This window comes from Peromyscus maniculatus, chromosome 23, assembly GCF_049852395.1.
Source record: "Peromyscus maniculatus bairdii isolate BWxNUB_F1_BW_parent chromosome 23, HU_Pman_BW_mat_3.1, whole genome shotgun sequence".
Classification (NCBI taxonomy): Eukaryota; Metazoa; Chordata; class Mammalia; order Rodentia; family Cricetidae; genus Peromyscus; species Peromyscus maniculatus.
The window spans coordinates 7,476,834-7,502,427 of NC_134874.1; the positions used below are offsets into that span (position 1 = coordinate 7,476,834).

Below are 25,594 nucleotides of genomic sequence, written 5' to 3' on the forward strand. Positions count from 1 at the left end.
TCCTCTTCAGGAATTCACCGCCTCCCCCAGCTCTGTGGCTGGCCTTTGTCTTCCATAATACTGGACATTTGATTACCTTATCTACATCGGGCATTTCTTTCTTTCTTTCTTTCTTTCTTTCTTTCTTTCTTTCTTTCTTTCTTTCTTTCTTTCTTTCTTTCTTTCTTTCTTTCTTTCTTTCTTTTTTTTTTTAAATAAAGTATACAGTATTCTGCCTGCATGCCAGAAGGGGGCGCCAGATCTCATTACAGATGGTTGGGAGTCACCATGTGGTTGGTGGTAATTGAACTCATGATCTCTGTAAGAACAGCCAGTGCTCTTAACCACTGAGCCATCTCTCCAGTCCTACATCAGGAATTTCTAAGGAACAGCAGTGTGAATGGAATGGCTGTCTCTGCGCCACTCTTGTGGCATTCCAGGCTAGAGACCGATCAGTGAAACCACCGCAGTGATCAGCCTAAAGTCTAGTTCAAAAGTGTTGGCCTGTACCGCAGTGATTTTCACTAGTGACCCGGGTGAGCAAATGAGACCCCTCCCCTCAGCTGGTTCCTAAGCATGTAGCGCATCACCAAGTACTTAATACCTGATGCTGTTGAGCCATTTCCCAGCACTGATACATCAAAAACATATCGAGGCTAATTTGCATTTTATGGTTCCTTTGGTCTGGGGTTCAGCTGCACATGTAAACATGCACTGAACCACCCACCCACACGCCTAGCCTCCTGTTGCTTCTTTGCTGTATCAAAGCCATGCCTTTTTGTTTGAGCAGACGCCCTCTGAGAGAAGTAATTGCCATCTTGGGGCATTCAGCTGCCCCTCTTAGCAGATCATCCCAGCTGGGCTTGTTGGTTTCCATATAGGGGTGGGGTGGGGTGGGGCACAGGTGAGGATGTGGGTACAGGTGTACATGTGGGTACAGGTGAGGTGCACTCCCATCTGCTAGACAGCCCAGCCTCATTGCATGTGACCTGGGAGAGGTGGTGTGTGTGTGTGTGTGTGTGTGTGTGTGTGTGTAGGGTACATATGGAGGAAAGAGTAGGGTAGGGAGTCTATGTTAGAGGAAACGCTTCTCCTTTCTGGGTAAAGGCTTTCCAGGTGAGGCATGTTGAGGGGGGGAACACCCACACCCCTGTAAGTACCCCTCACCTATGCTCTGTAAGGAAGCCCGATAAACTCATCGGTTCCCCAGAGTGAACTTTGGCTGATTTGGGCCTGGGTTTGCCGTTGGATCCTTAGGAGAAGAGGTAGATATTGGTTACATCTCTCCCCCACCCCCTGGGAAGGAACTTTGGCAACACAATTCTTTCCAGTGCCATTCAGCAAAGCAATACCCTAGAGTGCCCTTTTCCATCGCTCCCCACTAGAGGGCAGCCTAAACTCAAAGGAGGCTTGGGAAAGGCCACTCAGGAGATTTATAGGCGCGTTATCTTGAAATAACTTCTGTATAGATGCATTTTCATTTCGTCCTTCTGCTGAATTGTCGTGATAAGTGATAAAGAAAAAGTGAATGTGTTTTGAGATGGAATGTTCAGCTAACACTTAGATTTAGCTTCACCTTGACTTAAAATTTAGGTTTTCTGTTGGTTAACAATGACAAGATGGTGGAGAAACCTTCAATTACATTCTCTTCCATTTCTTCTTCACTCACTCATTCATCCATCATCTATCCATCCATCCTTCCATCCTTTCATCCATCCTCCTATCCATCCATCCATCATCCATCCATCATCCATCCAATGAATGTTCATGGAAAGTCTTTGTGCCACCTCCTGCCTTTTCTAGGAATCAGAGGTGAACACACTCAGCGTGGCCCCTACCGCCAGAGACCTATATTATGCCTGAGGAAACCAGCGCCAAATGAAAATTACATAAATTGTATCCAGCATTTACTGTGTTTATCTATTATTAGCATATGTGTGTATGTGTGCATGTATACGTATGTTGCATAGTGTGGATGTCCCTGTCTCATGGCATTCATGTGGTGGCCACAGTGCAACTTTCAGGAGTTGGTTCTCTTCAACTGGCCAATCATGTCAGCTTGATACAAGCTAGAGTCATCTGAGAGGAGGGAACCTGTCTTAGGGTTTCTATTGCTGTGAAGAGACACCATGACCACAGCAACTCTTATAAAGGAAAACATTCAATTGAGTGGCTTACCGTGTCAGGGTCATCTATTATCGTCATGTTGGGACATGGCGGCGTGCAGGCAGAGATGGTGCTGGCTGCATCTTGATATGAATGCAATAGAATGTGGTCAGAGTGTCACACTGAGGGACACTTGAGCAAAGGAGACCTCAAAGTCCACCTCCACAGTGACACATTTCCTCCAATAAGACCAGCATTGCTGGGCGGTGGTGGCGCACGCCTTTAATCCCAGCACTCAGGAGGCAGAGGCAGGTGGATCTCTGTGAGTTTGAAGCCAGCCTGGTCTACAGAGTGAGTTCCAGGACAGGCTCTAAAAGCTACAGAGAGAAACTCTGTTTTGAAAAAACATGGACATTAGAATTTTTATTTACGCTTGCTCTATACTTTTCCTCCGTGAGGTCTCTCTGTCTCTGTCTCTCTGTCTCTCTCTCTTTCCTCCTCCTAATAAAGCTCTAAAAAGGTTAAAAAAAAAGAATTTTTATTTACCTTCTCTCTTATGTGTGGCAATTTGTGTGAGGTCCTCTTTCATACTGCTCATCAGACCCTTTGCTACCCTTCTAAGCAGTCAAACAACTCATTCCTATTTCCATGAATTCTGTGTCACCTGCCCCCCGACCCCTGGGAGTGAACACTTTGAGGCAGCATCAGGAGTGGCCTCCTTGGGAAATTGCTAGGGCTTGTCCATGGCCCACTGTGTGGGTGTGGACTGGGAACCACCTATACGTGGGGAGAGCATCATGGTCCAGCCACTGTCAGTTTGACTGGGGGCTCATCCACGCTTCAGAAACAGGTACCGAGCCGAAATTCGGATGCTTCATAACAACAAGGCTCGAAGCTGCTTCCTTCTCCACACCTCTGATAAGGGACGATCAGTGTTTGGGAGGGGGGTTCCTTCTGTGTGACTTCTCTGTGATGACAAGTAGCACTTAAATGGCATCTCTAATTCTGGGTTTAGTAGAACAGGGATTAAATGTCTGGATGTAGGCATCTACTTTTAAGATAACTCCCAGCGGCTAATAATAACAGGAACATGTATTTTTTTTTCAGCATTGGTAGTAAACCATGAATATGGATGCTATTTTAGATCAGGGAAGTAGTCGGTCGCCCTAAACTGTCTCTTATATTTAGCAGCATGGGTCTAGGGTTACATATCAGGATACGTGCAGGGAGCTGTTTTGCTGATTGCAGCTGTCCTGCCGTTTGCCAGAGCTAATTTGCTGATCCAGGAGCTGAGGCCAGCGATTTTATGTCTGCATCTGCCTCGGCCCATAACTTGTGGGCAGGGACAGAGCCGCTTCAAGACATCCGCCCGCCCGAGCTGCGCGCAGAGCGGGCGGTGGATGGGAACTGTGCTCCCTGGACGTCAGCCCCTCACAGCCAGCCGACTCTCCCTGCTGCAGGGTGCCGTGTGTGTGTGTGTGTGTGTGTGTGTGTGTGTGTGTGTGTGTGTGTGTGTGTGTGTGTGTGTGTGTGTGTGTGTGCGCGCGCGCGCGCGCGCGCGCGCGCGTCCTTCATAGTTTCCTCCCATGCCTGCTTTTGCTTCTGGTCCCCATCAGGCAGACTTCCCGGGGTCTCCCCTAGCGGGATTCGAATTTCAAAGCCGAGTCCGGTGTCTGTGCTTGAGCAGGTGCCCAGCGAATGCCAGCCAGATGAGATGAGTCTCCACACAGTTGGGCAAAGGCTCTGAGAGCCGTTACTCTGCTCCTGCTCTTGGAAGGTGTAGCTAGAGCAGAAGGCCCGATGTGGACAGTGCTTTGAGTTTTTCTGCCCAGCATCTGTCTTTCCTTCTGGTAAAAGCTCTCTGGTTTTTCTCTGGGGAGTCACCTTTCCCACACCCTCCATCTGTGGAGATGGTGTGGCCCTAACCTCCCACTCAGCTCCGGTGGCCCAGAAGGAGGGAGGGAGGGAGGGAGGGGAGAGACTTTCACACTCCTGACTGCAGCATCAATTTTTATTGGGCATACCTGCTTGATGATGGTTGGGTACTCTATGGGCTTTTTTTTCCCTCCCCTGTTTCTGACCAATTGTCCATTATCTTGTATAGTTAATTGTCCTCCCACCCAGTCATTATGGAAGGAAACGCTTCAGCTCCATGGGTGTTGCTCAGACAGTAGGGAAAAGTCCAAAGGTGCTGTCTGCAGCCACCCCGAGTGGGGGCTGAAGAAAAGTCAGGGAATGTTTCCAACAACACAGAACACCATTATCTAGCCACTCTCCACATTCTCTCTCCCTGGAGTTTTTCAGTCACACGAACAGTGGACTCCACTTTTTGCTTCAGCCTGTCCGTATCATTGGCTGGTAGACCGGTCCCCTTGGCTGATCGGTCCCAGCCCCTTTCCTGTTGGTGTGATGAAATTCCCTGACGGTGGCCACTGAAGAGAGGAAGAGCTTGTTCTTGGTTCACAGAGAGTACAGCCCCCTCATGGTCAGGCGATCCCAGCAGCAGGAGAGAGAGCTGGTTACATTCCTTCCTCAGGAAGTGGGGTGTGGGGGGCCCCTGAACCTAAGTCCCTCTTCAGGGTCCCATCTGTGGAAGGCCAGCTCCCACCTTTTTATAGGGTTCCTATGAGGAGTTGAGAGGAATAAGAAACATTTTAGATTTAAAAAAAAAAATAGTGGAGAGGAGACAGACAGAAACACAGGATAGCTTTGGGAGGACCTGGGTCAATACCCAACGGCCCCTTCTGTCTCTTCAAAAGGACTTTTTATAACAATGCCAAGGGGCGGGGCGAAAGACCTCCTCCTTGCTAGATCAAAGCACACCACACAGTCAAGTGTAGACCTTTCCAAAACCTGGTAACCACGGCCGTGGTCAAGTCATCCCCTTATGCAGTCCCCTTCTCCCTGACTTCCACCTTTTCATTCACTTCCAGGACCCTGCTGGAGGAATCCTGCTGCTCACAGTGGGTGTGCCTTCCCATCTCAGTTAACCGAATAGAGATAATCCCTCACAGTCATACATTCCAGGGAAGAGGGACATCCAGGCTTTATAAAAATACTCCAAGGAAGAGAACTGTCCCATATGGATTCCAGTGCTTAGAGCCCTAGGGGCCAACACAACTCAGAGCCCCTCTTAACCCTGTAGATCCCACTGACAAGAGTTTCATCTTATTTTGACTTTAGCTGAAGTAACATTTTAAATGCCTCATAGGTCAGGCATAAGTTGGTTTAGTGATGGGGGCTTCTCTATACCCACCTCTGTCCTTTCTATGATTTTCTCTATGGAAGAAGGCTGTGGTGGATGAGCACATTTTGATTATGGAAGTTTCTAGAAGGATGAACACAGCAAGAAAAACAGACTCATACAGCATGGTAAATGGAATTACTTAAAGCCATTTTTATTTTTGCGCTCTCAGCAACACTTTCCATTGGGCAAAAGACCAGGGACCCAAACGTACACAGACACCAAGATGTGAGACACAGGATCTAATATGCTGGAATGGGGCTGGCATCCCTGTACACTGAGAATCCTGTCCCAGAGTCAGTCTCCTCCTGGGAGACAAGGGCTGGCTCGTGACACACCTGGGTGAAATGACAGATTTTCATGCCTACCAAGTTTTCTTCTTGTCGCTAGGGTCCAGTGTTTCCACAAACGCCTTAGATCCACGATCACCATGCTTCATATTTGTTTAGTGCATAGAGTTCCCCCCAGGGGCATGTCTGTCATAGCAATTAATGTTCATAGCAGTGTGAGGGAAGGAGGTAGCCGTTCTTGTCTCCATTCTTCAGAAGAAGAAACTCGCCTAAAATCAACTTGCACAGTGTCAAATAAGTAAACACAGAGTGGCCAGGCATGGCTGAAGAAGCCTGTGATCTCAGCATTCAGGAGGCAGAGGCAGAAGGATCATTTCTAAAGTCACCCTTGGCTATATAGCAATTCAAAGCCAGCCTAGGTTGCCTGAGAGTTCCCCCCCCCACAAGAAAATCCCACCCCCCCCATTGAAATAGGTGTTTGGACTCTCAATCACTTGTTCATTCAGTTAGAACAGGGTCTCTTTTCTTTATTCAAATTCATTGTCACTGTGTTTTTGACATTAATTCTGGAGATTTTTTTTTGCCATAAATATTACCTATTAGGTTGATCACTTGATATCTATCTACCACTGAGTTTACTTACTCGAATAATACAGAAGATCAGTCCATGGAGAACCACAAAGTTGAAGCTAATAATATCACTGAATTCTATCTAGACTGAGTGCTGTGTCTGTACTGGCAGGCAGGTGCAAAGAACCCACAGGTACCGAGAGAGACATTCTCCTTGCAGCAACCAGGAATGAGAAAAAAAATAAAGCATGAAGCATTCTTCAAAATTCAGTGTTATTTACCATTGTGTTTATAAGTTACTTAGAAATCACCTTGTGTACCACCCATGGCACATGCTTTGCACACTGCAAGATCTCTCTGCTAGCATGCTCTGGCAGGTGGGGCAATGGTATCATGAAGCCAGGGCATTCACAGTTGAGGCTGGACAGGAAAAGAAAATGCAAGGTTAAAACTCTTCCAGATAGCATCCAGGAAAATCAAAGTTCTTGCTCAAGATTTGCTCAAAATAGGTATAAAAGAAAGCCACATTCCATAAAATAGCCAGTTTATTTCCACATCAGGGATGGAGAGGGTGCACCTATGCCTAGGATCTGGGTTCATTCTCAGGCTCCGACTGGTCAATACATATACAAGCAAAAGGGGTGGACTATTGGGAAAAATTTAAATGGGACAAAGGTCTAGAAAGTCTTGCGTGAACTCTGGGGTTGCGAAGGGAGATGGAGAGAACTTACAACATGGGAAAAATAAATCTATGGGTTCAACTTACTAGACAACCTTAGCATGCTACAAAGATTGTACTTGATTTTGTAAACACCAGCATTCACTGCTCTCCTTGGAAACCACCTGCTCCCCCTAAATCCAGACCTCCCAGCGACATGTCGTGAGGTTTCTGGAGTTCATCCCCACAGAAGAGGAATGGATGCAAAGGGTTTGCCGAGAACCGAGACATCGAGACACCGTTTTCGTGTTTTTTATCAGTCAGTGACGTGGATGGGCACGTCTGTGCCGTTCTGATCCCCTATGTTCCGGACTTGGTGTTCGTTTGCCAGGGGCCTGCCTCTGGAGAGTCCTGGAGGAAAAGATCTCACAGTCTAAAAATCGAGGATCCATTCCTCAGAAACTTCTTGGGCTGTGTGCAGATGAGGACCATCCTCCATGCTCCCGGCTGATGGCTGGCACTTCAGGAACTGTGTGGTACAGAGAGGAGGAGAGAGACATAGACAGTGAATGGGCTGAACTTCTGGGATAGATTTTTCAGGGCTCGCTGCTCTTCTTTGATGTACTGTCCCTGACTAGAGGATGCTGTCGTGGGCTAGCAGGCTTTTATGCTTTTGACTGTAAGCACTGACTTACTTTGGAAAAATTTTTTTTTCACCTGAAAAATGTTTTTAACTTTATGTGTGGTCTGTGCAAAAACCCTGAATGATACAGATGGAATTGCATTCACTGAGCAGCCCAGTGCCTCGTTCTCTTCACTCATGATTTTTAGTTCTCAGTGTTGGGTTGTATATATCCTGTGGGCATTTTCTTCCACATTTAAATCCATGAATAGGCAGGTGTGTGTGTGTGTGTGTGTGTGTGTGTGTGTGTGTGTGTGTGTGTGTAGCGTGTATGTGTATGTAGCCTGTGTGTGAGCATGTGTACACGTGTGTGTACTTAATGGGATCATGTTGCATTCAGTATCCACTGCGGGTTGGTCTCAGGACAAGCACTTGATGGAGAAATCGAAGCAAAGGTGTGTGGGTAGAAAGAGGAAGATCGCTCCAGGCGCTGGGGACAGAAAGTGCCAAGGCTACAAAGCAGGAGGATGCTTGTGGTGCTCCCACGGAAGAATCCGATTGGCTGGAGTAGAGAATGCAGGGAGAGGTTCTGTGAGAGGAGGGAGGACAGGCAGCAGCCAAGCCGCACAGAGCCTTAGAAAGGAAGGTTCCGGGTTTGTGTTGCCATGTGGCTGTCCTTCCTAAACAAAGCACTGTTTGTTTAACCTGTGCCATGAAGGACATTCAGATTCTTTTTAAAAAAGATTTATTTTATTTACTATATAAAGTGTTCTTTCTGCAACTTTGCCTGTACACCAGAAGAGGGCACCAGATCCCATTACAGATGGTTTGTGAGCCACCATGTGGTTGCTGGAAATTGAACTCAGGACCCCTGGAAGAGCAGCTGGTGCTCCTAACCTCTGAGCCATCTCTCCAGCCCCTCCCCCCTGGACATTTAGATTCTTTTAAGGGCCTCCATTGTTCCAGACAAAGCCTCCTGGAGCATCCTCGCACAGGCAAGGCTGGAAACCCTGGCTGCATAGAATAACCCAGAGAGCCTTAAAACCCACTGTGCCTGCCCTCAGTAGCTGGAGATTCTAGCTTAGCCTAGGGTGAACCATGGGCTAGCAGTTTTTAAAGCAACCCAGCATGGCAAGAGCGGAGAATCACTGCTTCTCATGCACCTCTGTGCATTTGCATCGCGCGTGCGTGCGTGCGTGCGTGCGTGCGTGCGTGCGTGCGTGTGTTCATCTATGCTTGTGAAGGTCAGGGTTGTACCAGGTATCCTCAATCACCTCCTCACCTTCATTTTTGAGTTGAGGTCTCCTACTGAACCCTTCCCACTAGGACAGACAGACAGACAGACCAGCAAGCCCAGGGATCCTCTTGTCTCTGCTTTCCCGGTGCTGAGATGATAGGAGCATGCTGTGGCAGCTGGATCTTCACATGGGTGCTGGGGAATCTGAACTCGGGACATCAGGCTCGCACAACAAGCACTTTACTGGCTGAGCCATCTCCTTAGCCCTCAGGGTGGGTTTTGAGGTGCGGAATGGGGGTGTTGGTGGGTACATGGGAACACGGTTATCTCCTGTATCCCAAGGGGATTGGCTCTAGGTCCTCCCATACCCGGGAATACCAGCATCCATCCAGACAGCCCAAGTTTCCCACATAAAGTGGCTTGTCACTCACGTAGAACCTGCATGCATCCTCTCATCTCTAGATTATTTATCATTCTGAATATACAATGTCAATGTAGAGATGGTTGCTAGGCTGTATCGTTTAGGAACCCACAAGAAAAATGTCCTCAGCTCGTGTGTGATGAACATGCAGTATCATTCTAGAGGGTTTGGGCCTGAGGGTGGTTGAATTTAAGGATGAGGGACCCACAGGTACAGAGGCCTGACTGTCCATCCAGAGAGACAGCCGCAAAGACAGTCCCAAGATGCGGAAAGTGGCCAGTGTTTCACACGCTGCCGACCTTGATATCCGTCTTTTCAGCCGCTTCCAGCTGGCCGAGGAAATAACGCAGCATTTAACTCATGTTTTAAACCGCGCTTCCTTGCTCACTAGTGAGGTTCTTCCTTTCTTTTTCTTTGGAGACAGACTCTTACCCTGTAGCCCCAGCTATCCTTAAACTTGAGGCGATCCTCCTGCCTCAGCCTCTCCAATGCTAAGATTACAGGCCTTAGCTACTGTATGGGATGTATTCTGTTTCTTCATCATATCCCACTGGCTTATATTCTTTTCTTCACAATTAAAAAAAAAAAAACTACCATTGTGGGATACTTAAGCTTTGGATTTTTCCCTGTCTTAGTTTATCTGAGCCTGCCCAATCTTTGAGAAATAGGTCATATCCCTATTTTTATTAGGAATAGAAAAACTCCAGTGAAGACATATTTATATAAAAACAATACCCAGGAAGTCTTTACTGTGTCCAGTTACACAATAAAGAACATAATTTTGCTTTTATTTACTCTCTCTCTCTCTCTCTCTCTCTCTCTCTCTCTCTCTCTCTCTCTCTGTGTGTGTGTGTGTGTGTGTGTGTGTGTGTGTGTGTGTGTGTGTACTCAGGTCAAAGGACAACTATAGGAGTTGGTTCCTTCCTTCCACCATGTGTGGTCCTGGGGATCAAACTCGGGCCATCAGTCTTGGAGGCAAATGCCCTTAACCACTGAGCCATCTTGTCAGTCCCAGATTTGCTTGTGGGCTTTTGAAAAAAAAAAAAGACCAGGTTCTTGTTTTATGCCACCTCAGAACGTGGCATGTGTCCCTCCACTCCTGATACAGCTACAGCCTATTCTGAGGGCAGGAAAGGATGGGTTCCTGCCCATAGCTGTACAAGACAGATGCTTTCGCAATGGAGAGTAGGTTAAGTTACTGTGCACCTTCTGATGGGTACCCGGGACACTGGGCCCCCTTAGATGGCAATACCTGCTTACTGTGCACCTCTTAAGGGGCACTGGGACCCCTACCCTTCTTAGATGGCAAGTCCTTAAAGGAACCTTTGGGCACAAAGGCTCTGTGGCTACAAATGACAAGCAAACACTAGTTTGTGGAAGTGTTTCATTTTATGAGACGGGATCTCACTGGCTATACCAGACTGGCTTCAAACTCCTGACCCTCCACTCTCAGTTGAGACTGAAATGAATGTGACTCCATGCCCAGCCAAGCGATCACTTTGGATACAGTTAGGAATCAATTTTTAGCCATTTGGACATCCCCAAGACCACATAGAGGTAAGGTCTGGGGATCATATTGTGGATTTATTTTACTTAATGGCAGATCCATGCTGTTCCACAAAGACCTGAGAACCTGGCTGCCACGACACTCAGTATTCATGATCGTGGATGGGAATGCAACCCTTACCCTCTTAATGTGAGCCTAAAGTGTGTAGTGCCTAGGCCAGCCACCGGGATCTCTACACACACAGCCAGTGCCTTGGCTTGCAGTCCCTTCCCATCCTTGGAAATGTGTGTGTGTGTGTGTGTGTGTGTGTGTGTGTGTGTGTGTGTGTGTGTGTGTTGCCTGGGGCTGATCAGATCTACCTGAGTGTGTAAAATGGCACCGTCTTCTAGGAACTTCCAACATGAAGTTTGATTGCACTCAACCACAGAGAAGATGTAAGATGTGCCTTAATTGGGTCACCCGAAAATCCCACATTTGTGGCACAGCACAGTCATTACCTTTATGCCCAAGCTTTGTCTTGCTGCTAACAAAGTTCCACTGGTCCCATGGGACATCAGACATGTGGCCGTGAGACAGGCCATGTGAGGAAGGAGGAGAAGATGCGGGAGATGAAGTGTCAGCGGGTGTCTAGGGTGTGGCATGACTTCTGCCCCAGGTAGGTGAGAAATCCCCTAAGCCCTTGCAGATAGCATCACTTAGAGAATCCTTCATCCTCTCTGACCCCCATTCCTGACATAGAGCTTCAAGTTTTCTTGGAATTTCTTGGGTAATAAGATTATCTTTTGTTCTAGCAAACAACTCTTGGTTGGTCCTAGATAGCCTAGTGATGCTGGATTGTTGCCACGGAAACCAATCATGTGATGGAAAGGTCAGTAGTTTTCAGTCCTGTTTCTTTTTCCCTAGGAAGGGAAATAGGTTGAAAGCTGAGTTGATATAATTCTTCATGCCAGCATTATGAAGCCCCTGTAACCCTTCAAAGAGACAGGGTCTGAGAAGCTTCTAGATTGCCGCCCACGTGTGCCTGAAGGATGGTGCACACCGAGTGGCAGGGGATCTCCCACACCTTTCCTCTCTTCCATCGGGATGCTCATCTACACTCCCTCAGTGAGGTACTTCATAGCAAGTAAGGACCCACTAGTGTTTCTTGAGTTCTGTGAGCCAACTACACAAACAAAAGGAGTCTGAAGAGGGGTCATGGAACCCTGGTTTCTGTCTGGTAGAAAGACTGGAGGCTTAGGACTGACATCTTGAGCAGTTGAGTACTCCGTCGGTGGGATCTGGCTGTACCTCTTGATAGGGGGGATCTGAATTGCAGGGCACCCAGTTGGTGTTTGCTAAGGAATTGCTTGTTTTGTGTGGTACTCTACCAAGCTACATCTGGCTACAGAAGTGTGCTGCCTGGAATGTAGAGGAAAAAGGAAACCATGTTTTTATCTCGTATGTTAGGCACGTAAACAGTCTGGTTTTATGGCACACGCTCCTGGGCAAGAATGTTTTTCATTAAGTGAAAACTGTAGGGGAGTGGTTATGTGATGTTAGAATATTTAGAATCAATCCCTTGTGAGAGGATACATATTTTAAGATCACTCCAGGGCTTGTCTGAGACCCAGAGATCTACATTTACAAGGCCCCCAGCTGAATCTGTTACAGGTGGTCTGAGAGCTGAGGGTGCTTTGAAAAACATGACCACTGAGACTAGCCTAAGCTCGCTTGAATCTTCAAGGTACTCAGGAGAAAGCTAAACCCTGCAGCCATGTTGGCTTGGGCCAGGGATTTACATATATTCAGGATGAGAAATACCACCTTTCATCTGTGAGATTCATCTCTGCACTTTTTTCTGGCAACTTGAGGGCAGAGAAGTCCCTGACTTTGAGAGACTTCAAGTTTCTGAAGCTGCTTGGACCAGAACCATCTGATAAGACATTGTTCTATGCAAATTACTGAATACTTGCATGCTTCCCAGATCTTCTGAATTTGATGACATAAAACTGTCCTCAAACATCACGTGACTTACTTAGGTAGTCTATAGAACTAAATGAACAAGAACTTTCTGTGAATTTGCTTAAAGACTATCATGATTTGGGATTATTTAAAGAAACACAATGAAGACATAGGCCATTTGAGTTCTATTCTCCATCTTGATGAGGATAAAGACTATTTTTAGTAATAATAATAATAATGATAGTAATAATAATAATAACAACAATAATGATAATATTTTTCATTGCCAGGGACCAAACCTTGGATATTGCTCATGCCAAGCAGATACTTTAACACTGAGCTACATTAATTTTTACTTTTTTTTAGGTTAATTTTTTTGAGATAGCACCCATCTAGCCCAGGCTGATCTTGAACTTGTTATGTAGCTGAGGATGACCTTGAGCTCTTGGTCTTGTTGCCTTGTCCCTCTGCCTCTCAAGTGCTGGGGTTATAGATATGTACCAGCATGCTAGCTACCAAGATCAAATTTTTGTTTATTTTATTTAAAAAAGTTTATTATTTTTATTTACGGATGTGTGTATTTGCATGTGAGTGCAGTGCTCTTGGTGGCCAAACGAGGGTATTGGGTCTCTTGGAGCTGTAGTTATAGATGATTGTGGGCCTGCTGGATGTGGGTGCTGGGAACTGAATTCAGGTCCTCTGGAAGAGCAGCCAATGTGCTCAGGCTTGGAGCCATCTCTCCAGTCCATTTATTATTAGTATGTTGGGATTTATTTACTTTTATTTTCTGAGTATGAGTGTTTTGTCTGCATATATGTGTTTGCCCTGTGTGCATGCCTGGTGTCCTTGGAGACCAGAAGAGGGCATCAGATTCCCTGGAACTGGATTTACAGACAGTTGTGAGCCATCTGACTGGGTGCTGGGAATGGAACCCTGTGGTGGTATTATGTTCCCCAAAATATTGTGCACCCTAATAAACTTATCTGGGGTCAGAGACAGAACAGCCACTAGATACAAAGGCTAGAAAATGGTGGCACTCACACCTTTAATGCTAGCATTCCAGAGGCAGAAATCCATCTGGATCTCTGTGAGTTCAAGGCCACATTGGAAGCGGCCAGCATCACGCCTTTAATCCCAGAAAGTGAGCCTTTAATCCCAGGGAGTGATGGCAGAAAGCAGAAAGATATATAAGGCATGAGGACCAGAAACTAGCAGCATTTGGCTGGTTAAGCTTATAGGCTTCTAGCAGCAGTTCAGCTGAGATTCATTCTGAATGAGGACTCAGAAGCTTCCAGTCTGAGGAAACAGGATCAGCTGAGGAACTGGCGAGGTGAGGTGGCTGTGGCTTCTTCTGCTCTGATCTTCCAGCATTCACCCCAATACCAGGCCCTGAGTTTGCTTTATTAATAAGACCTGTTAAGATTCCTGCTACAGAACCTAGGACCTCTGAAAGGTCAGCCAGTGCTCTTAACCACTGAACCATCTCCCCAGCTCCTGTTTGTGTTTTTTGTTTGTTTTGGTTTGAGACAGGGTCTTGCTATGTAGTTCTGGTTGTCCTAGAACTCTTTAGCTACATAGAGACCAGGCTGGCCTTGAACTCACAGAGATCCTCCCATATCTACATCCTGAGTGCTGGGACTAAAGGTGTGTGCCACCATGCCTGGCTCCCTTGTTTTTAAAAGACAAGTAAGTACTTTACGGTTTTAAAAATCTCTCCTTTTCTTTAGAGAGGAGTTTTGAATTAAACTCAGAAATCTACCTTCATGGCTTTGCCTCACCCAGCCTCAGTGTCCTCTGCTGTCAGATTTCCCTTCCATGAAGTCCTTGCTGGCTTCCAGATTGTTCCAGCAGGGCCTGCCGTGGGGACAGGCACATGTCCGTAACCCTACTCCCCTCCTTGGCATTGACTTAGAGCAAACTAGGGCAGTGAGTTTGCTGATGTAAAGGAAAACTGACCACTGTGCCGAGGGCTACCCTTAGTGTGCCTTTTCCTCTGGACTTTGGAGGAAGAAGGCTGCTAGGATTGGACCATAAGGAGTCTCTTAAACGCTGGGTCGGTGTTCAGAGCTGAAACATTGCAGATCCCCAGGCTCACATCTGATTTCCCCAGTTGGAATCCTCTGGGCATGTTTTGGATAAGACTACCTATAAACCTTTCCAGGTCATTCTTTGGTGGTGTGAAGCTTGGGGACCCCTGTTTAATAGTTTCATGTGGCCATTCAATTCCCATAAAGTAGGGCAGGGATATTTTATTTAAGGGATCACAGAGAATTCAGCCCTATTATTCCGCTTACTAGAAGATTTCAATTGATCTCTTTCTCTATAGGCTGCTCTGCCCACTCCCCCCACCCCCCACCCCCCGCCTGTGTCTCTCATCCACAAAGAACAACACATTTTTCTGTGGCAGGGTCTTAGTATGTAGCCTGGGCTGGCCTTACACTTCCTCATCTCACCCTTGCAAAGAGCTCTAAGTTATTTGAGTTTCCTCTTGGGATTCTAACTTCTAGAAACCCTCTTTTGTTTTCGTCAAAAGCTTCGGACAGAAATGTATCTAAAAGGAATCCGACCTTACAGATAGGTAGGGAAAAAAGACGTCTGAGAATTTAACAGCTTGCCCAGATGGTCTGCGTGTGAGCCGGAGGTTTTATTTTGAGACAAGATCTCACTGTGTAGCTCAGGAACTCGATATGTAGAACGGGCTGTCCTTGAAATCATAGAGAAGTGCCTGCTTCTACAGCCTGACTGCTGGGATTAAAGGTGTACATCACCAACCCAGGTCAGAACTAGCACTTGAATCCTGGTAAAATTGATGACAAAATCCATGCTCTAACCATTGTGAGACACAACCCCTAAGGAAGAAAGAATGGGGAGGTGACCTCCAATTGATAGCTTTTATTTGTATTAGGAGAGCTTCAACCATAAGCATGCACACACACCTTGACACCATCTGGAAACATTTATATTATGAATAGTGGGAATCCTCATGTGTGATGACTTCTGGATCCCTTGTTCAAAAAAATCTTGGGTGGTGATATCTTAGGGACAAACATCTTTTTTTTTTAAGTTATTTTATTTTTTAAGTATGTGTGTGTATGTGTTTATGTGTGTGCGTGTTTATGTGTGTGTGTTATATGTGTTAGTGGAGGCCAGATGAAGGTGTCTGATGACCCAGAACTGGAGTTGCAGGCAGTTGTGAGCTACCCAGTGTGGTTGCTGGGAACTAGACCCAGTTCCTGGTTAAGAGCAGGAGGCAACCCTCACCAATGAGCTGTGGGTCTCTCCAGCCCCGGCAATCTGATGTTTGATCGAAACGTCCACCTCAGATTGCCAAGCAGACGGGTTCCAACCGCAGGTGAGGTCATCGTTTTATGTTTTATCACGGGTTTAAACAGTGTACTTGTCAACATCTAAATCAGATTTCTGACCCCTGGGCTGGAGGGATAGCTCAGCCGTTAAAGGCTAGGCTCACAACCAAAAATAAAAATGGGGTCAGCATCCTGAGGGATGGTTGCTCCCTTTCCAATGCTTCCTCAGTCCCATGTCTCCCTAGTGTTTCCTCAACAGGCCACTGCATTCGTGTGTGTTCCCTGCCCGACCCCTGACATCTGTGTGTTTTGGCTGTGACTCATTACACACCTCATGGTACTGTCACCCCCACCCACGGATGCTGGAGTTGACCATAAAGCAGGGACAGTTTATCCCTGTCCATGGGCAGACCAGAAAAGGAGGCATGGATGGAGAGCGTGTGAAGCTGTAGTTAAGAGCCCAGCCCAGGGGCTGGGACGCAGCCCGGTGGGTAAAGGGCTTGCCCTGTAAGCATGACTTTAGGTCTCCAGCACCAGCGTGAGAGCCGGGTGTGGCAGTGTGAGTCGGTCACCCCAGCGCCGGGGTCACAGACATCTGTCTGGGTTCACAGAGAGACTCTGTGTCAAGCAATAAGGTGGTAAGGTTGTGAGAAGCATGTCCTAACATCAACCCCTGACTGCCATGTGAGCTGCAGAGATGAATCTACCTGCACACACATATACATCCATGTGAAATACACACCTGAGCGCGCGCGCACACACACACACACACACACACACACACACACACACACACACACACACAGAGGAACCCAGCACAAAGAGCTGCAATTAAATCCTATCTTTTCTGCCAACCATCTGTACCTCAATCTCCTTCTCTGCAACATGGCAATACCTCTTGGGCTGCTTGGAGTGTTCATATGAGCTTGTCCCGTGAGAGCTCCGAGTGTTGCCTGGGGTGTGACAGGATCTGTGCCAACGACAGCCGCTATAACTATAACCTACCTAGTTCTAAGTCTGATCTGGGCAGTGTGTGTTTTCACACGTCCTCAGAAATGAAGCCGAGGCTGGCTTCCGTCCCCCGGAACACTGTCCTTTGAGCTTGGCTCATGGTACCCAGTCCTGAACTTTCTTTAGAGTTTTCTTAACACCCAAGGCCCTCTCCTGCCCTGTCTATAGCGAGAGTAATAATAACTTTCAGCAAGTGCTCTGCGTTCTCAGTGTGCTAAGACACAGCCCCCAAGCTGTACACGTTCTCTGTCACCTGCTTAATGTTTACGATAGCTTTATGGACTGACAGTGAGTCACAGCTGGGGAAACTGAGGTCTGAGAAAGTTAAAACAGTTGGTTTGGGGTAAGTGGGAAGTGACGACCTAGGTCCAGGCAAGCCAGTACTAAGCTCGTACTATTACCCATGCTCCACAGTCACACACACACACACATACACACACACACACACACACACACACACACACACACACACACACACACACACAGTGGCTTCTTTAAGAACGATGTCCCGCATGTTCTCATCTGTCTTCCAACATTCTCATCTTCCCCCGATTCCAGGCCAATGTCAGCAGGTTTTAAAGAACCTGATGATGACATCAGTGTCATCTAAACAGAACTTCTGAGTTCCCTTTGCTCTTCTAGTGTCCCTTTCTTGGGACACTGCAATATGTTTGTTTTTCCCCTGGGACACTTTCTGTTAGGACGTGGGCTCCCACATCCCCCCCGGTCCTCATTGCTGGTGGATCTCTGGCTTATTTGACAAGAAGTTGATCTCCCGTGGCATCCGCTGTCCCCTCGATTGCCAAGGTTGGGCTGGCTGATCTATCCAGATTAAGGATATGACTTCCTCCCTCATCCACCCATGTGAGTCTCTTTGGTCAACGAAGCCAAAAAAAAAAAAAAAAAAAAAAAAGGTTGGCCTTCTCAGCTTAAGGGGCAAAGGGCTTTGGTCAAGGATGTGGAAGAATTAGTTGCCCAGGAAGAAAAGCTAACGTGTTCTTAGCTCCATGGGTTTGTGCTTCTTTTTTTCCGGGCCCAGGCTACACACCATGTGTCCTTTGCCCCTGTCAAAACTCTGATGGAAAGTGGCATTGATGCTATCAGGGGAAGTTCATTTCAGCTTATTAGAGAATTCAGAAAAAATATGTTTAAGTCCAGAGAGAAGCATCAACGTCCCTCTCTTTATGACAGGAGAGCTCAGGGGTGACCCCAAAGCACATGGCTGTTCCGCCCTTGAACTAGGAATGAGGCAAGCACAATGCAAAGTCACGCAGGGCATACTTTTGCAGACGTGTGGTGAGGCAGGTGTTAGATGCTCCGTTTACGCCTTCCCATCTCCTACCCTCTGACAGCCGGGGGGTGGGGCACAAGACAGGCTTCAGTCATCCCATTGTGAGCCTAAGTGACATTTGCTCTGGGAAAACCCCGCATAGCTTCTCTGATCTTCCTCACTCCCCGCCTTAGCCTGACATCACTTCCTGTTCTAGAAACGAAGGCTGGGGAATTACAGCCCACAGATAAAAATGCTTGCTTTTGTAAATAAAGTTTTGCTGGAACACAGCCACACCGATCATTCGCTCGCTGTCTATGGCTGCTGCTGTGTCCCAGCGGCAAGCTCAGTGCTTATGACAGAGCGGGGTGGTAGGGACCACACGCCCCACAAGGCCTGGAATATTTACTGCTATGCCAAAGCGATCTAGTCCCCGTGTGGGAAGACCGGCTTTGATATGCCAGATCAAGGACTGCGGAGTACACTTTCGGGGGGGGGGGGGGGGCGACGACGACAACGACTTGCTGATGAAACCTTGGTTCCAGGCAGCACAAGAACACTTGGATTCCTACTTCTTGGGTCAACAAGGAGGGAAGAGGTGACTTCATCCTTGCTGGGGTGTGCCTAGTTTCTCTTCAGATGCTATTGAAGGGTCAGGTGTACCCCTCAAGCCTGGCTCTGATTGTAAAGTTCGACTTTCTCCTTCGATGGTTTTGTCTACTTGTAGTTTGATGGGAAACTATGCAGGAACAACTGACTCGGGTCATTCTTTGGACAGTCATGGCAGCCGTGACCCAAGATGGCTACGGTCGTGTCAAGCTGATGGAATTGCTAGGATACGGTGGAGTGATTGACAGCGTGGGTCTCCGAATGACTGCGTTGGAGGCAGACCTTGCACCCGCCCTGCCTGGTCTGTGTAACATGGGGAGAACGTGAAGACCCTGTCGATTTTGTTATCAAAGCCGATCTTAACCTAGTAGATTCCCGCGAGCATTCGAGAAAAGCGCTCAGGAGCAGGAGGGGTTCAGAAGGCCTACTTACGCCCTGGAGAAGTGCACCACGCATGACACACCGATGATGACCAGGCCGATGATGATGGAGGCGATGCCCACCCACTTGGCGTTGCGCCCCAGCCTCCTGGCTCCTTCGTAGTCTCCGTCATTGTAGCTGTTCTGAGACTGGGGGACACACAAAGGAAAAGCCGGTGACCACAGGTAACCCAGGAGGAGAGGCGTGGGCCTTCTCAGGCTGTCCTGATGGAACAACCCTTAAGGAGCCCTTGGTGAGCGCTCCCCTCAGTGTCGGGCTGTTGAGAAAACAACATGGCTCCGTCATCTCCCAACATGGCTCCATCATCTCCCAGGAAGCTTTCCCAAGGCCTCTGGATTTCTTCCTTCCTTCCACCAGAGGGCTGATTTTTTGTCTCGCCCACCCCTCTAGGGAGTATGTGGGTGGTAACGCTCGTCTCTTTCATTCAGCCCAGCATGTCAGCTCCCAGAGCCGTACTTGTCAAATGGAAGACACTTAGTACATGTCTGTAGAATGGGAAGGACATGCCTGTGTCAGGCATTAGGGAGTCATTGCCAAGTCTCACCCACAGCCCGGGCCCGCTTGCCGCCCCTTCGGATCAAAGCCACACTGACTCATTTTTCTATTGCTGGTGGCCGCTTTTGAGCTACAGTGACAGCGTCAGGAACTTGGGACAGAAGTCATTGCATTTGCCAAACCCAAACTATCTGCTGTTGGGTTATTCACAGAAGACACCCAGCCATTCCTACACTAAAAACTTTGCCTCAATTATTCACCTCTATGCCCAAGTCAGGGCCACCTTTTAAGTAGTCCCCACAGACACAGCTTCTCAGGCTGTTAAAATGTTGCAGCAGATGAGAAATGCTACCCTGCGCCTTGGTCCTCCTTCCTTCATCCCCCAGCATCCTGGGTCCTTCTCTGTATCACCCGTGACTTCTCCAGGAACTGGCGTGCTAAGGGTTATTATTGAGCTCAGCAGAACCTCCTTTCCCACTCTGCCAGGGATGCTGCTCTGTGGGTTAGTTTGATCCCCAGAGACACCTAAAATGGGGGTGGTGGAGGCACAAAGGTCTGAGATCAGGACTTCAGGCGAGTCCTTGCCCCCAGCCAGCTCTAGGCCCGCCTGGGGCTGCTTGAGAAAGCCGAAGATTTCATCTTAGAGGTCCGAGTTCAGATTCTGTTTGAGAAGCTGTGATAAGTGCAGAATGTCACCAACCTTTCCAAGGCCCATTGTCCTTCTCTGTGCATTGGGGCAGGAGTGGCAGCAGCTTGACACAGAGGATCCCGTAAATTAACGTGTGAAGTGGGCAGCGTTGACCTTGTGTGCTCGATGCGCTCCGGCCTTCACTGTGAATTGGTTGCTACTCCCACCTCGTTCTTAATTGTAAGTCGTTGGGTGGAAAGAGAGGGGTGTGACCTCTGACCACCTCCGTGATCACGAGGATCCAAGTTCAGGCAGTGTTTTAGGTGGCGTCACAGTCAAAGTCAGTGTCCAGAACATTAGGAGTTCAAGTTCAGTCCTTATAATCTAGCCTAGGGTGATGATGATTCAGACCACCCACCTCTGACAAATCATTGTTCTTTTGTGTGTCCTTGGAAAATGTAATCTATGGATCAGTCATAGTGATGATTTGATTAAGAAAAGGAAAAATAATGAGACCTCCAAACAATGTTAACTCTTGACTGTTAGACAAGAAAAAAAAAAACCCTCACTTTCTCTAATAGCAGTAGGGAAGAGAGCCAGCCTGGGGCATACTGAAGGTCATAGGTATCTTCAGGGCATCACCTGTGGGCTCAGGTAAAAGGTGTGTGTGTGTGTGGGGGGCTCTGGGCTCTTTAGCTTGTTTGGTGCAGGTCAGCGAAGCCACACTGACCACCCGGCTGAGGGGTTTGAGTACAAGTTATGGTATATTCTTCCTCACCTGCAGCCAGCCTGGCATCCTGACCGTGACCCTCCTCCTCCGGTACCACCCTCTCTCCAAGACTCATGAGAGAGAATCTGAGTGAGGCCGCCACTGAGTTGAAACCCTTGAGAAGCCCCTTTCAGGGCCAAGGAGGGTTCTCTCCTTTGTATCCAGGACTCCCACTCTGAATCTGGTCTCCCCTTTGGTTCTTGGAGAAGGGCTCTCCCTGGTTGTCTCCTGGGTGATTGTAAAGATTGGGGGGAAGGATCAGGGCAGAAGACTATAGAATTCCCAGATTCCAGTCTGAGGGACTTGTGTTATGGTAGGGGGATCAGCTTAAGGGTTGACGCCAGAGTTAATAGTTGTAACAAAATATCCAACTGAAGCAGCTTAAAGGAGGGGCAGTTTCCTTTGGCACATGGCTTCATAAGTCTCCGTGCATCATGGCCGGGAAGCGTGGTGGCTGGGGCTGCTCCTCCTGTAGTGGCAGGGGAGTCAGGGTGGTGGCTTGTTCACATTGTGGCAAAGATCGGAAACAGAGAGAGAGGGTTTGGAACCAGAGGTGGATACCACCTCCAAGGGCCGCCACTAATGACCCACCTCTGCCAGCTAAGCCCCTCGTCCTAAATGTTCCCACAGCCTCCTCGGACAGCAGCGACAGCTGGGGATCGCGTGCTCGAACACGTGAACCTGTGGTGGACACTTCACACCCCAGCCTTTAACAGTGGAGAGCCAGTAACAGAGGGAGGAGTCCTCCGGCCCTGCCCAGTGCTGGACAAGTGCTCCCCGGCCCTAGCTACAGTAACTCTGTCCTCCTTCCGATTAGAGTGTCATCCTAAGGGTCTCCTGGCAGCGAGGGCAGACTGACCAGGTGGAAATGGGTTTTGGAGAAAATGCATGCTCTGTAAGTCCTTTCTTCTGAAGAGAAGAAACTCTGCCATCTGGTAGGAAAGGACGAGAGAGAAGCCTGGATGGCTTTAGCTGTCTAAGATGTACGTGATCTTGTCAGAGCGGATGCTTCCTTTGATGTCTAGGTCCTGTGGCTGGAACTCAGGGCATCAGGCTTGGCGGCGAGTGCTTTTGCCTGCTGGGCCACCTCCCTGGCTCAGTTTATACGATCTTACTCATTCCTCTAAAAATTATGAATGCCATCTGGATGCATGCCAATCATTTCAACACCACAGAAACAAACAGAACATAAAACTTCATTTAATCTCATTTCTCAGTCTTAAGCAGCTTGGTATGCCTTTTAGATGTCGCGTCCACAAATCCTGCGAAAATAATCCCGACACTCGCTCCAGCTTCCGTGATGACTAAGCGCGCTTCAACGGAGGTTAGGAGAAGGAAATTCGCACCCCAAGATAAAGCCATGGTAATAAGTCTGCGTGTCTAATCCTGACCCCTCACATGTGAAGGCAGCTTCATCCTCCCTTAGGCAAGGTTGGTGGCACAGCATAGGCTGTAGAGGGGTGTCTTGTTTTCACTATGAGCAGACGACTGTAAATCCTGGTGGACTTGGCAGATCTGCCATTGGCATTTCCTTTAAACACTCGTCTGTGCTTTTCATTGGCTGGCTGGAACTTCTGAATTGGACTTCCTTGCATTTCTTTCTAAGTAGGTCCCCTCTCCCTTTCTCTCTCCCCCTTCCCCTCCCCTCTCTCCCCTTCTCTTTTCCCTTCCCTTCTCTGCTCCTTTTCTGTATGCTTTGGCTCCTGCTATAGTTCAGTTCTGGAATGTTCCACAATGAGCCACATGCTGCAGGCTCGGTGGCAGAACCTTAAGAGGTGAGGCCGGGAGGCGTCAGGTCACTGAGGGTGTGTCCTCGAAGGGACTCGTGGGGTTCTGGTTTCTCCTCCCCATCTTTCTCTCTTCCCCCAGCTTCCATGAGGAGAGTCACTTCCTCTACCTTGTGTTCCTGTCATGCAGTTGACTCCTCACAGACAGACAGACAGACAGACAGTGCACAGAATGCTCTAGAACTGTGAGCCAAGGCAAACCCTTTCTCCTTCTGAGTTGATGGCAGGTATTTTGCTGCAGTGAGTGGAGAGCTGGCTAGAGCTGGCTGGCACAGCCTCCGGCTTACCCTGTGACGAAATAGCGAAGATAATGGACAGCATTTGTGGAACATTGCTTAGTGCCTGACATCACGCTAAATGCTTTCCAAGGGTTGTCTCATTTCTCCTCAGCTCTCTGAGGTAAGGAGTTCATCACTACTGTTTTATTGATGGGGAAATTGAGGCACAAGGTTAAGCCATTCACAAAAAAAGTTAGCATGGCTTATTTGTTTAAGTGTGTGTGTGTGTGTGTGTGTGTGTGTGTGTGTGTGAGAGAGAGAGAGAGAAAGAGAGAGAGAGAGAGAGAGAGAGAGAGAGAGAGAGAGAGAGAGAGAGAGAGAGAGAGAGAGAGATGGGCCTTTGGTTATTATTATTTTTTATTTATATAACTTGCTGGCTTCCACCTGCCCCAGGGTAGACAGCCTTCCAGGCTGGTGCTTCTAGCTCCTCCCTGTTTCTGCTTTCTGTTTCCATTTATAATTCAAGAGACTGAGTTAGAGTGACAGACTTCCTCCTCTTCATGTCCTGCCATCGTTGTATTCTTGGGGAGAAGTTATTTATTATTACAAGGACTTCCTTTGTTGCCCAGGCTGGCCTTGAACTCACTCATGATACTCTTGTCTCTGTCTCCTGAGGACTGGGATTAAAGGTGTCTACCACAATGCCTGGCCATCTAGTATTTATATTTATTAATTTAATTTGTGTGTATGTATCTAGGGGGTGGTACGTGTGCATGTGTGTGTGTGTGTGAGGGTGCAGAACACAGCCCCAAGTGTTATTCCTCAGGTGCCTACCTTTTTATCGAGACAGGGTCTCTCACTGGCCTGGCATTAACCAAGTAGGTCAGGCTAGTTGGCTAGAGAGCTCCAGGGATCCTCCTGTCTCGGCCTCTGTGTTCATTATTTTTAAACTAATACTCATGGAACCTGAACATGGCATGGGATTTCCTTCTAAGCTATAGATTTTATAATTTCACAAATGAATAACTTTTCCCTCCATCTTAGCCCAAAGCCTGAAAAGTGGTGGTAACAAATGAACAACTCTAAGCTCAGCAGTCAGTTGAGTCTCATTCATCTCAAAATGCTAAAGAGAGAGAGAGAGAGAGAGAGAGAGAGAGAGAGAGAGAGAAAGAGAGAGAGAGAGAAAGAGAGAGAGAGAGAGAGAGAGAGAGAAAGAGAGAGAGAGAGAGAGAGAGAGAGAGAGAGAGAGAGAGAGAGAGAGAGAGAGAGAGAGAGAGGCTGTTAGTGTCTCCTCGGTGTTTGTTTCCCTCTGGGGGGAACAACACAACTTTACCAAAGTGTAGAACGGGGTGCATTTCTGTCATGTGCTTTGTAAGGTAGTCTGGACTGTTGCTGCCTTTTTCCTTTATTTTGTGGGATCCTACAGGCAAAATGCAGTCATCACCACAGCATGCAGATCTTGGTCAGGTGCTGTGAACTTGTAAACGGTGCACACACTCCAACAGAAACCCAGGCCAAGGGACCTCTCCCGTGGTAATCTAATGACGTCATGGTCACCGCACATGGTCACTCTGAGCTTATTCACACCCACTTGCCATGGGTAGACACGTGATCCTCATAACCAGGGAAAGGGAGTTGGTCAGGAAGCAGAAGAGAGGACTCCTTCTATGCTGAGCCCCGAGATGGCTGCAGCAGAGAACAACAAGCCCATTGTGTCCTGCAGCGGCAACTCTTGGCTTCCCGTTGGAGGGCATCTCAAAGATGCTATAACTATTAGTAGCTGCATCTCAATGTTAGTGGATCTACTGTCTAGGAATTCCTGACACTTCCTGCTGAACGGCACATCTGCCACACTGCTCTAAGCCCGAAAAATGTGAAGGTCCATTCCCTCTGCTCTTCAGAGCAGAGCTCTTGCTACATCCCACGTGGTACCTGGGTGAGACAGCATCCTCTATGGGGTTGCTATGATAGAGACAAGAAGTGAAGTTCTCCAAAGCTGTTTTTACATTCCCTTCTATCAGTAATTTCTAACGCTGGCTGAACCTTAGGATTGCTTGGAGGTGGTGGGGGTGGGGGGTGGGGGTGGGGGCGGGGTCTGCTTTAAAACATTCCCATGTTCAAGTCTTCTTCAAGACTAAGACTAAGTCAGGATCTTTTTTTTTTTTTTTTTTTTTTGGTTTTTCGAGACAGGGTTTCTCTGTGTAGCTTTGGAGCCTGCCCTGGATCTTGCTCTGTAGACCAGTCTGGCCTCGAACTCACAGAGATCTGCCTGCCTCTGCCTCCTGAGTGCTGGGATTAAGGGTGTGCACCACCACACCTAGGTATAAGATATTATGGTAGATTATTGTATATACTAGTAAACAAATTTAGTAAAATAGCAGCCTTAGATAATTTGCACTGTTATGGATTCTTATATGTTGATACAAGTGTAAACTATTTTTATATTCCTGTTTAAGATAATTTTTTTTTTTTTTTTTTTTTTTTTG

The 25,594-nt window shown here is 47.7% G+C and overlaps 1 protein-coding gene across 1 annotated transcript in view; it reads right to left on the minus strand.

Moving 5' to 3' along the window:
- Positions 1-6,716: 6,716 nt before the first annotated feature.
- Tmem233 (transmembrane protein 233) overlaps positions 6,717-25,594 on the minus strand; it is a 41,541-nt gene continuing 22,663 nt past the window's right edge. Inside the window, exons 2-3 of the mRNA XM_006970819.4 lie at positions 19,203-19,339; positions 6,717-7,376 (exon numbers count right to left, since the gene is read on the minus strand). Of these exons, the coding sequence (XP_006970881.1) occupies positions 7,370-7,376; positions 19,203-19,339 (144 nt within the window). The 3' untranslated portion in view covers positions 6,717-7,369. The remainder of the gene's footprint in view (positions 7,377-19,202; positions 19,340-25,594) is intronic.